Source organism: Gigantopelta aegis, unplaced genomic scaffold (genome assembly GCF_016097555.1).
Source record: "Gigantopelta aegis isolate Gae_Host unplaced genomic scaffold, Gae_host_genome ctg3443_pilon_pilon, whole genome shotgun sequence".
Lineage (NCBI taxonomy): Eukaryota > Metazoa > Mollusca > Gastropoda > Neomphalida > Peltospiridae > Gigantopelta > Gigantopelta aegis.
The window spans coordinates 10756-23799 of record NW_024533347.1 but is presented as its reverse complement, the minus strand read 5'-3'; the positions used below and the strand labels follow the sequence as shown (position 1 = coordinate 23799).

At 32.9% G+C, this 13044-nt stretch overlaps 1 protein-coding gene across 1 annotated transcript; it reads left to right on the top strand.

Moving 5' to 3' along the window:
* Positions 1–9088: 9088 nt before the first annotated feature.
* LOC121392171 (aldehyde dehydrogenase family 3 member A2-like) lies at positions 9089–11323 on the top strand (the record flags this gene model as incomplete). The annotated part of the gene is given in 8 exon segments (XM_041523517.1): positions 9089–9146; positions 9619–9773; positions 9992–10061; positions 10064–10135; positions 10259–10270; positions 10273–10343; positions 10873–11036; positions 11146–11323. Coding segments are annotated over 8 exon segments (780 nt in total), but the record flags the coding sequence as incomplete, so codon positions are not given.
* Between the last annotated feature and the right edge of the window lie 1721 nt (positions 11324–13044).

The following is a 13044-nucleotide window of genomic DNA, read 5'->3' as shown; positions in this document are numbered from 1 at the left end:
AATGGCATCAATATTTGTAGCTACAGGCTGGTCAACTTTCTTTAATCACATTCAAGAAACTTCTCCCAAGATACTTCTCTGTGATTAGCCATCCAATAGCAATACAGTTCTCCAAGCCTTTTTGAACTTCGAAGTTATCATAGCCCCTCTGTTCTGCTCTTTTCTACAATCTCTAAAAGGAACTAATAGACGACATGCTAAAATCATCCCAATATCTGGTGAATTTAAATCAGCGTCCTGAAGAGAGTTGATAGCAGTGGGTGTATCAAGAGAGGAAATTCCTCATCAACTAACCATCAAATAATAGATAATAAAAAACAAGTAATAAAATAGCGTGATGTACGTTACCTAAAGAGCGCCAATTCTTATCACATCCTTGAGCCATTACTATTACAAAAGAAATGTGCTTAGAGGAAGTGTTGGCGGCACGCCCATACCTTCAAATATTTTATAATAATTTATAGTTTGTTTCGCGTCTCTAACAAGATACTGCTATTCCTACGTATTTTACAGAACTCTACAGCCTATAGGCAACTGATATATTTCCGATGAGATTATAGCAAGTGCTACGCACAGTTATATACCTAGTGTGATACTGTATTGGTAAGTGTTACTATAGCAATTATCATGACTTTAACTTAATAAACTTGATGCTGTATGCCACACCCATTTCAAAATGGGGTACTTGTTTCTGTCTAAATTGAACTTGTTGCCATTATGGTATCGAACTAAAATTTGTTTCTACAATAGCGTATTGTCAAGACAACACTCCTCATAAATTGTAAGTCTTCAATTAATGCATTGTTGCCATTCTTTCAAGAATATAGTACTAATAGATAGAGTATTTAAAATTTACTATCTATGATAGTACTTCAGAACTTTTTTTGCAACAGTTTTACTTTTATTTCAAAAGAACTCACTGCTCTATTTTCACAGTGCTAAAGGAACAAAAACAAAAGTGTTCAAAGGACCATGGAGACCAAAGAAGGAGATTAACACGACGATCAGATGGAACATTTAAAGAACTTTAACATAACGAAAGTTTCCTGGGCATTGGACTATTGATAAGCTAGGCTGTCATTTTGGTATAAGCTAATCCAGCTGTTGAAAAGAATACTTTCGTAGTAAATATGAACTACAGAAGATATTACAAATCGGCAAGACAGGTGGCTAAAAGACAACAAGAACATAAAGAGAAAACCAAACAACAAGAAGTGTCGGTATCATTGACATACTACTTAACAGAATGTTACTAGAAATGATGACATATCTTAAAATATTTTATAGTTAATTGATAAAACGGTTAAAACCTCTTGTTTAAGCAAAAACAATAGATATGAAAAGAGAAGCAATGCATTAACATATAGTTTAATGATCACAATTCGCCCTACACATAATGTATGTACTATAGAGTATAGGAAATAGAGATCTGTTTACTTTGTTTTATTAATGCATCTAGTCTGGTATCTGCCCTTCCTATAAAATGAAATGAGGAATATGTAGGCTATCATCATACCGACAAATCTGATATTTGTCTTCCACTGTTTCCTGTATAGGACATTGTCACATTTTGTTATAGAATAAGGACATCAATTTTCTTTAAAAAGATTTTCTTAAATAAGTCATTCAACTGTGGACATCATGTATATAACCACACACACCACACACATACATATAACAATACATCCACATGCATATTAGTAAATCTATGTAAAATATATATTCGTACTATTCCAGTTGTACAGAACATATATAGATTAAAAAAGAATAGAGATCATGTAACATATTGTTTTCAACCAAGTTATACTCTCAAAGAAGTGTTTTCAAACTTGAGAACTCGGGGACGTCCTTTTAAAAAATTTCTAGCTTTTCTAGTCAAATCTCTTTGATCATCTGTTTGTCCATATGCTAACTTCTGCCACTCTGCTGGCAACTACAGTAAAGAAAAGAAAAAGATTTGATAATGAGATCTGTAATTAGTATAAATATAAACAATGCAACATAAAGTTAAGTAATGTGGACATACCTATATTTAATACATTGACACTTTGAGAGCCACTTTGTAAGATATAGTATCAGTTGCTACTTAAAATCCACCATGTTGAACGTTCTGAGACATTACAATCATATTAAAAGCATGTGTTTCTACCGTGCGAGGTTCTTTGAGGATGGACTCTCTGATAATGACTTGTAATTGCTTTCTGTTAATGCGTAATCTCTATAAATAATAATAAAACAAGTCTTATCAAGTAAGACGTCAATTCTTCTATGGAACCATTCAAAGGTCTTTTCAACTTCATACATATCTGTAGTCTGTTCTTGCTGAGAATGACCACTAAGTCAGGTGCTTCTCTTCCTATGATGAGCTAGAGAGCTAGATAGAAATGGTTTTTACAGCTCAAAAGGCACTAGGTCCTCAAACTTTATCAAAAAACTAGAACACTAGTTATTAGGAAAATTAAATACCAGAAATCCCAATAAGTGAATGGCATTCTTCTCCATCTTGACCTGATGTCACTCATAATTTGCATATTAATGTATGAACAACTGTACAAGTGTTTCTAGCTTCAATAGAAAGTTCAGAAACTGTTGAAAAGATCTTTAATAGTAGAAGTATAACAGACTAAGATGTTCCTCAAAGAAACCACAAAAAGCTTTAGTATGACTCATAAACTTGTGGCACTACAATGTCACACTCAAGTTAGATTGATGTTGTCATAATTCAAATTCTACTAAATCTTCAGTCATTCTCAATAAGAAACATTGTAAGAGAGTATATATATATATATATATATTCAGACATGTAGCAGGAATGGCTCCTAAAAATTATCACTGGCATCTTGTGATACTTACAATATCTACTTACTTTTCCATCATTCTTTCTATCTGAACATACAAATCGTGGTGGCACACTTTGTATTTGTCCTTGTCTTGTTAAGGTGATCCGTTACAGGTGAATTACCACATAACTTAGCATACTTTGCCCTAACTGCAGGACCATCACCTCTTTAACAGGAGTCTGAAACTGTGAAGATATGTGGCAGGATGTGGTGCTTGTGTTTGGTGCTTCCATCAGTGGACGATAGTAAGGAACCGTTGATAACTAGCATCAACTACAATACCACTATCACTAAAAAGAGGGATAATGTGTTTGTGTGTAAGGCAGTGTAACTGGTAAGAAGAGTGCTTGGTGGAACATAGGGTAGAAGTGGTCTAGGTGCTGTTTGGTTAGTGTTTCTCAAGGAGAGGACTAAGAGAAGCACGAGCTTTCGCTCGACGTCTTGGTACACGTGGACGTCTCAATAATGGCATCTCAGAGTCACTACCACTGGAATACTATAGAAATGAAAACAATGTCATGACATGAATAGACAGGTACAATTCTAGATATATATATAAATCTCATAAGAGTACAACAGTATGTCATTGTAAGAAAGACAGGACCATACATGTAGTTACTTGCAGTCATTGTACCTCAGAGGTTGAAGTTTGATCTTGATGATGTTTTTTGTCTATCAGTTGACGTAATGGGAGATTGGAGATGAGATGGAGACACAAAATAAGCTCTCTCCCTCGCCTGATTGGAGGTCGATGTTGTAAATTGGTCAGGACGACAAGAAATATTTTCTTGTTCAGCAGACTCAAGTATCTGAAGAACTAATATGAGCTTGATAGACGATGTCCCAGGACGTGTTAAAAATATGAAGGAGAGAAAGTTGTGTTAGTTGGTCTATGAGGACTCCAAGAATACTGATAGTAGTTTGGAACATAATTTGGAGGTGGTCGTGACGATCTGGGGTAGTCACATGATCAGTAGAAGGATGATGTACATAATCACTGTCATCCTGTGGTTAACCAAAGTACCATTCAAATACAACGCAACAAACAGTACACTTTTAAGGTCTTCTGTGAATTGCATGCACCACAGAACAAGTCCCATTAATAAAGAAGCATTATAAGTAATTATAAGAAGATAAATAAATTTAATGAAGCATATTAAAGAATGAGGTCTCAGTCATTACTCTTAATTACCTTTGATGTTCTTTGGTGTGTTTCCAAAATAATTGGAGGACTACGAACTATCCCACTAGAACCACTGGTGTCATAAGAAGAAAAATATTATAATAAATAGCAATTAAATAAAACGAATATATGTATTACATACAAACTAGACTAAAAAAAATACATTGTATAGATATGTACAGTATCATCTAATCACTTACTTTTCATCAGTGTTATAAACATAAACATTCTCTTGACCTGAAGTATCTAAAAAAAATCATCAATAAAACACAGCTCATCAATATTGAACATGCCCATTAGTTCAATTATTGTTTTTATAAAGATTTATTAGCATTGAAATTATAGCAACTTTAAGAAGCTTTTTAGTGTGATCAATCACATCTATATCTTGTTAACACTAGATAACACTAATACTCAAGATCACACAAGTAATCCATTGTTTGAGGTGTCCTTTGGTGTCAATTAATGTTATTTTACACTTTCATAATCTAATGGGAAGTTAAAATAAATACACGAAGACATGGCAGAATACTTGATTCATTAATTTTACCATTTATGCACTAAGTCCTCATATCACTAAATTCTCTTGTAACTGACTGCAACCACTGCTCTCCTCCATCAGAATAACAATATGTAGTTTGGTGTAAGGCTGAGCAGTCTGGTACAGCAGGATGTTATTATAGTATGAGTAAGTCACTGGTAAGCTACTAGTAGCAACTGCTTCAGGAGATATATTAGCAGAAGGGACAAGTGACAAGGGGAAGTTTTTTCAGGATACCCTAGACCTGAAGGATACCCTATATATATGATAGTGACATGTATACATGATTTGTCACATTATAAAATAAAAATTAGTTACACAAATAAATCTGCTACAAGACCATGTGAATGCAAAGTGTTTTCTCATTTAATACATTCTCAATTGACTACTACTGTTCTGTTTTGTATAATCAAATAGGATACTATTCTAAGAAAAAACTAGTAAATAAAACTTAGAAATCTTGTTCACCAGTAGATAAGTTTAATTCTAGAGGAACAGTCACTTCAAATAATAATACTTAAAGGAATTGTCTTGCTCCTCGATGCTGTAAATTCAAAGACTCTTACTCAATATATGATAACATCTGCAATTATAGTATGATTCCAAGAATGGCAGTAGCAAATGAGATAATTTATAATGAATGATAGATACTATATAATCATATCAAAACAGACAGTGACTGGACTAACCAGATCCAGTGTTCTCTAACCACCATTTCTACACATAAATTCAAAATTTGAAGGCCTAACATCCACTTAGTATACATGTACTAGAATAGCCTTAAAGAGTTATCTTATCAGCAATTTATATTACCATACAAAGGCCTAGAGGAGTGCCACTCAAGGAGGGGATCTGTGGTTCTACCAGCTGTCTAGTGGGTAACAAAAAACAGTATTAGTGTGTGTGGTGAGAATCAGCTGATTGGGAAGTCATGATAAGATCAACTCACAAATTACTATATATACTACTCTACAAAACGCATGCAAAACTGAAAGATATTCAAACTGTACTTTAAACCTATCCAATTGATTTAGAACAACTACAATTATATGTGAAACACAATCCTTATTTACAATACAATGGAATGATATAATGATTTTAAATTGCAAAAATCATCCCTAGGATTGTTTTATATCATATTAGCACATGTTTATTTGTATCAATGACTAATCAAGTTTGTAAGTTAAGAAATCGCTTTTAACAGACCATAGTTTCATTTTAATTCATTACTCTTTTGCTATATCTATCAGTAGTCAATGCCCAGGAGTTTTATCTTGCATACAATTACACATGCCCTTAACACCCCTTATGACCAGTGTATAATCATTCTTTGTACTTCACATGTCAACCACAATTAAGTTTTATTGTCATAGAGATATGATAAAGTTAAGGTTAACCAACTTTAGCATGTATAACAGCAACTTTATAATATATCATGTTATAATTCACACAGATAAAATGAACAAACAATGTACATATACCTGACAAGAACAAAATGACAAGTCATACTATTACAAAACACATAACGGTTCATACACAGCCAATATTTGCCCTCAAGTTATCAGACAAATTGAGCATCCTTACTAGATCTGTTATTGAGTCTTAGGGAATGGTAACTAATTGATTTTGAGTGGATTCTTCAATGAAGAAAATTTGAACCAATTAATGTCATTGAACCAAGCACCTGTTTGTCTAAAGAGTGTTTAGTGGGATTTGCCAACTAGGACAACCTAGAGGACAGACATCTTACACACAAGACCAGCCTAAGTCAACGCCCTGTTATCACTAGACACAATACTGGCTATATATATCATTTCATATTTTTAACTGATAGAAAAATCAGAAATTAACCTCTAGGCTCTACACAATGGATTGAAAGGAAACACACAAAGGTTTATATCGTGTTACAACAAGAGGTTACTACATATATATAAGCACAAAACACATACATATAACTAGGAATGTGATACTATAAAACACTAATACTTATCATAACGACACAAATATTCTAATGCAGAATCTCTTAAATACATAGGAATACATAAATACAAAGAAACAATACATTTATAACTATATAACCTTAACACAGTATAGATTAACAAATATAGCAAGTATATCTACCCACCTGGAGTGAATTTATTTGAATAGGATCCTGAACCTATTGCTGTTGTGTGTGGCAACATGGTTGGAGCTGGCATATTGACAGGAGATAGGACAACATTACCTGCTTGAACAAGGGGATAAGATTGTAGTCGACGAAGGAGGACTGCAATCTAAACGCATCAATTTTTTATCTTTCTTGTCAAGAGTATTATCATTTTGGTGGCGATCTCTTTCTTGAACCGGAATCATCAGCTAATATATCAGTTATGGAGAATGAACGTGAGCGACTACCTGACTAGAATGTCGAGATGAGTTTCCATCTGATAACATGAACTGTCATTGCTAGTTTTAGAAGTGTAGGGTGAAGATAAATGTCTTGTACTCATTGTTGAATTCTCTGTGGAGTTGAAATTCATAAGATGAAAATCCAATGAATAATATGTCATATAATGAATAAAGTGCCACATTCACATAAACAGTCTATAAACCTCCTCTTATAGTTGCAACAATACAACAGATCATTATATTCTTACAAATATATTAACAAAACTTGAACATTAATAGTATAAACACTTACTCAAGTGTGCTTAAAAAGCTTTCCTGAAGTAGGTGTGGTATTGTATATAGTATAGACTTTAATGTGGCACTAACCTGTTCTTTAAGACACTAATAATGACTTTAACTAAGTGGTATGAGTGACAGGTTACCCTGTTAACCTTAAGGTAACAACAATCATACTTTTAAGGTCTGGGATAATTACCATAACACACAGCAGAGAATCCCCATGTTCTTTGACATCTGTGTGCTTTTAAATATTAATCACTCAACATGAATAACAACAAATTCAATCATTAAAGAACTAGCTTCGCTTTCAATCGGGTACGTATATGTTACATCCTTACTGTTTGTACTTACTATCATCAATTTGGCTAGCATTGTATGGTTAGAATGCTAAATTTGCAATTACTTACGTATCGTCAATTTTTATTAGTTAGTGGGAGATTATCCCCTCCTCAACCCTCGGCTGTGCCTTCCTTAGCAGAACGTTGCAAAGTTAGCTGGAAGTCTTCGTCTCTCTTAATTCTGCGTCCTAAGGATATTTAGCGTTAAAGGATTTTCCCGCCAAAACCAACGTTTCACGTGTTTACATTATTAGTCTCATGGACGAGTGCATGGTTTTAGTCATGGAAAAAGTACCTTGCACTGTTTTAAACAACTTAAAAACATGTTAAAGGACTAAACTACATATACAGATGTTTACATGTTAGACTTCTGCGCAAAATTGCTAGAAACGAGTGGAAAGATTCTGCAACAGGTCACCTGTGTAGAAACATTGCAATCTTGAGTTGGTTCACTACGCAGCGTATTTAATAACGTCATTACTGTCAATAGATGATATACTTTAGTGTGGAGCCAGTATCACAGTCTGACTCAACAGTAACAGAAAGGTACAAATCTTATGGAGTGTCTAACCCCTCCTTTGAATTTTGACTGGGCGTGGTCTACTCATCAGCAGGCAAGCAGCGTGACGCCGTGTTCTCGTTTTCCCATTGAGGTATGTTTTTGATCATATCAGTTATAGTATGATGTTTGTGTTGTACTTCAATGATTTAATATGCCATGTCTCTTTAAGAAGAGTAAACCACAATTCTGAATGAGAGGTCCAGATATCTCGTACACACCAGGAATACGGATGTGTGGGTAGAGCATGCTTAGACCTGAGTATGTTGTTAGAGAATGAAAGATAAAAAATGGCTGTTGTGTTATGCTGTGGATGTATTGACAATCTTTTGAATAGAAGCACAGACCATCTTTTATCAACTAATGCTGCCTTGTATCACATATAGCTTCAAGAACAGAGTTTCAAACAGTTCCAAGAACTTTTCTAGCATTGTCAACTCATGTGGAATAGGTGTTAAATAAAAAGGAGGAGCTTGTAAGTGCACAAGGCATTTCCATGGCCTGCAAGATTTTTGTAGGTTGATAAGACCTATATGCACTTGTCACCAGACCCTTCCTCTATTAATGAAGTGTTGACAATGCCAGAGATTAAAATATACATAAATATTTGACACGAGTCCTCTAATAGTTATAACAATTCCAAATAATCAAACACACAATTATAAATGAAATGTATAACATTTTGTATTAAATTATAATCACTAGTCTATGTACCTGACTCATCCTTCTTTATACCATGTACATTCATATGATTAGTTGAGAGAAATATCACACAAAATTCAATAATTTATTAGAACATAACATCACATTGTTTTCCAAACATTGTACAAAAATATCATGTTAATATTGTTTAATTCCATTTAATAATAACATGTACCGATGTATAGCTGTGTAACAAGTATAGATTAAGTCAAATTAGCGGTTTAATGTGTACTAACTAGTATTACTTTTGCAGGTAATATGGCCACTGGGGCAGAGACCAAATGGATTGAGACACCTATCACTGATATAACCACAGGTAAGGTAATCCTATCTAATGTAAGATGTATTCATCTATTATGTAATATCCTAGACTTAAATTAAAAATTATGTTGTATAAATTAAGCTAGTGTTATAACCAAACTACTATAATAAAATATAACTCCCCAGAGTGTAGTAGTATTGAGTGTTAACATAATACAATTATAATAGTAAAGTATTATGTTATTAGCACCTGTTCATTGAGAAGATATAATATTTACAATTAGAGAAACACTCAGACAACAGACCAATTGTATGGTGACTAATCTCTTTGTATGTTATGCTACCTACCTCACCTTGTGATATTAAAATAAAAAAAAAATATAATGTCATTTAATAGTTATTTTAATTTATATCCAATTAATTTTTGAACATGAAAGACATCTTTTGTTGTCTAAAGTTGTAACAGTATGTATGAAATCCTGTTTCATATATTGGTTTGATAATTATTATCATTTTCGTTTTGTTAGATTGTCAGCGTGTTCGTGAAGGCTATCGAAACCGACTGTCATGGAGTGAGTCTGAACAAAGGAACCATACAATGACTCAGTTAAAAGCATTAAAGAAACTTATGGAAGAAAATACTAAGCAAATTTATGCAGCTTTAAAGGCAGATTTAAACAAGGTATTATTCACTTTACCTTGTTAATGGTTGGACTTGATGATACATATGTTGTGGAAAGTGTTTGTCAGTAGCAGTTATTATTAGATGCTCTCATGTCCTATATTGTTTGAGTTTCTTTACTATTCCTATAGTGTGAGGTGGATTCAGCCTTTTTTTTAGTATAATGTAGTTTTTGGTGATGTTGTGGACACAATAAGGGATTATGATGATGGGTTAAGCCTCGACATGTTTCCAAGTCACTGTCATACATATTGGACGAATGTTATGTCAAACCAGAACCTTATGGTGTTGTTTAATCGTGGGTGCCTGGAACTATCCCTTCCAACTTGTAACTCTTCCACTACTGGGTGCTATAGCAGCAGGTATAGTAATGTTGTATAATGTTTACTGTTAGCATTACATAATGTACTATCATTCCTTTTAATACACAAATGACTCTAGATAACAAGCATTTATATTTTAAGTTTTTTTTTTCTTTCACGTAGGTAATGCTGTCATTGTCAACCATCTGAAGTATCTGTTCACACTTCAAACTTATTTGCTGACCTCATACCTAAATATTTGGATCAGGTATGTCCTAATTATACTGAAATATGTTCACATTTACTTTGATCTCGTAAATTACTTTAAAGGCTTCTCATTGTTGTTTTCAATGCACAAATTGTATGTGTATTATACTATGTTTATGAGTAATACAGCTATCTTTGGATTTATAAATGCAGACTTGTACTACATAACAGGAATAATTTGGTACCAAGTTATTGTAGAAAACAAAGGTCCAAAGTAACATGAACCAACTTTAATACAATTTTTAGCTATGATATAATTATAAAAATTTTATTGATTCTACTGACCCAATTTAGGATAAGAACATTTTTTAATGCTTAACTCGTGTATAATACTGTATAATGGGAGTTATCGATCTAATGGCAATTTCAATAAAATTGTCAACAATTCCTTGCATAACATTTTCTTCCATAAGAACAACTACTTTATTTATTATTTTACTATAATTGTATAAATTATTATTTACCTTACTTTAAAGAAATGTTTATGTCACCTTGACTTTAGCTATACAATAATTTATCTTGTATTTAAGGATTTTTATGCTGTTATTTCTGGAGGTGTAGATGTTGCTACTGCTGTTCTTAAGGAACAATTTGACTACATATTTTATACTGGTAGCACTTCAGTTGGTAAGATTGTCATGAAAGCTGCTGCAGAATATTTAACCCCTGTCACTTTGGAACTGGGAGGAAAAAGGTGGGTGGCCACTTTAATGTAACAGTGTACGTTTACACAGCTGTATCTACAACTTTGTATATTTTATTCTCATTAATCTGATTTGTCTTTATGGCCTTCCTCCTACTAGCCCTGTAATTATAGCTGAGGATGCTAATATTGAGGTATCTGCTAATAGAATTATTTGGGGCAAACTAGCCAATGTTGGTCAAACTTGTATCAGCCCAGATTATGTGTTGTGCTCGTCAAAAATATATGACCGTTTTGTTGAGTGTTGTAAAGATGCAGCTAAACGTTACTATGGCGAGGTCTGTCAGTTTAATTAATAGTTATAAATGTTTGTATGTCCTTAATTGTAAGTACCATATTTGTTCTAAAAATTCACAATGCTAAATTTTAACCAAGTTCATTTCATAACTAAATTTTGGTTTTGTAACCAATGAATGTATCAATAATCACTTATGTGCAATGATCAGTGTCATTGTTTAGTTATAATTTTTCTTTCTGATTGCCTGTTTATTTAGGATCCTCTTCAATCACCTGATTATGGTCGAATGGTAAATGGTAGACATTTCAAGTATGTAGATATTTATTGATATAACTGTTAATCTAGCAAAAACTTTTCTGTCTCTTCTCCCCCTCCTAGTCGTGTTGCTCGACTAATGGACACAACTAAAGGTCAAGTTGTATTAGGGGGACAACGAGTTGAAGATGAGAAGTATATAGCTCCATCCATTTATGCTAATGTCACAGAAGATGATATACTTATGAATGAAGAGATTTTTGGTCCTCTCTTACCAGTAATGAAAGTCTCTAATTTGGAAGAGGCTGTCCAATATGTGAATTCAAAGTAAATACATAAAATATTGTAATGAGAATCATGAGATAGTTGTTCTATTTTTTGTGCTAATGTTGGTTTGACAAGATGATTTAATACCTCTTGTATTTTAACCCTTTTTTAACTAACTCTAATGATTTAATAATGACAATAAATTTATATGCTCTTGAGTCTTCACTTACCATCTTCAACTTACATGTACTGTACTTAACCAATATGTTACCTTTGTGGTCTATTCTTCTATAGAGAACGTCCATTGGCTTTTTATGTATTTACTGAGAGCAAGAAGACATTTGAATACATTGCCAATCACACTTGTACAGGCAGTATCTCACAAAATCACACTCTCAAGTATGCAGGATGTAAGTGGTTCATTAGTTAAAGTTAATAAATGTATATTAAAGTTAATTACACACTGTGTGAAATTTGGCATTTTTCAATATTTACTCATACTATCAGATTTTAAATTACCAAATTAATGTACATATTAATTAGAGTCAATTTTCCCTTGATACAGTATACATTAAATAACTTACTGGTTTTGTAATTACAATTAATAAAACCAATTTTAAAACATAAATAAAATAAACCATTTACTTTAACTGCATACACAATCACATATTTATGACTTTAATCAGCTTCTACAGTGAGCACAATATAACAGTCAATTCTTTCAAATTTTTATAAACATTAATGTCAATATTTGGCTGAGCCAACCAACCACATGAACATCATTAGTCTTTTAGTCAATAGTCTTTTAATTTTTATCACACTCTATAGGCAGAGAAGTAGTTATGATATTACAAGATTGTACCTTATGAGAAATATTTACACATGTAGCTAAATGTTTAATGTTGTAATTATTTTATCAGAGTAGAATAAAACAATGCAGTTTGTATTAAACAGCTTGATACCTATGTGTACTAAGCCATGATACATTTCCAGCCACATTGATGACTTGACTTGAGATGCTATGTTTCTCATGACAATATGTTATGATGATCAGTTATTACTTAACATTGGATTTATTTGTCTTATATCTCTAGTAAATTCACTTCCATTTGGTGGAATAGGAGGTAGTGGAATGGGAGTTTATCATGGTAAACATACCTTTGATACCTTCTCACACATGAAGCCAGTACTTCGATCTCCTACCAAATTGGAATCTTTAAACAAGTGAGGACTCTTTCT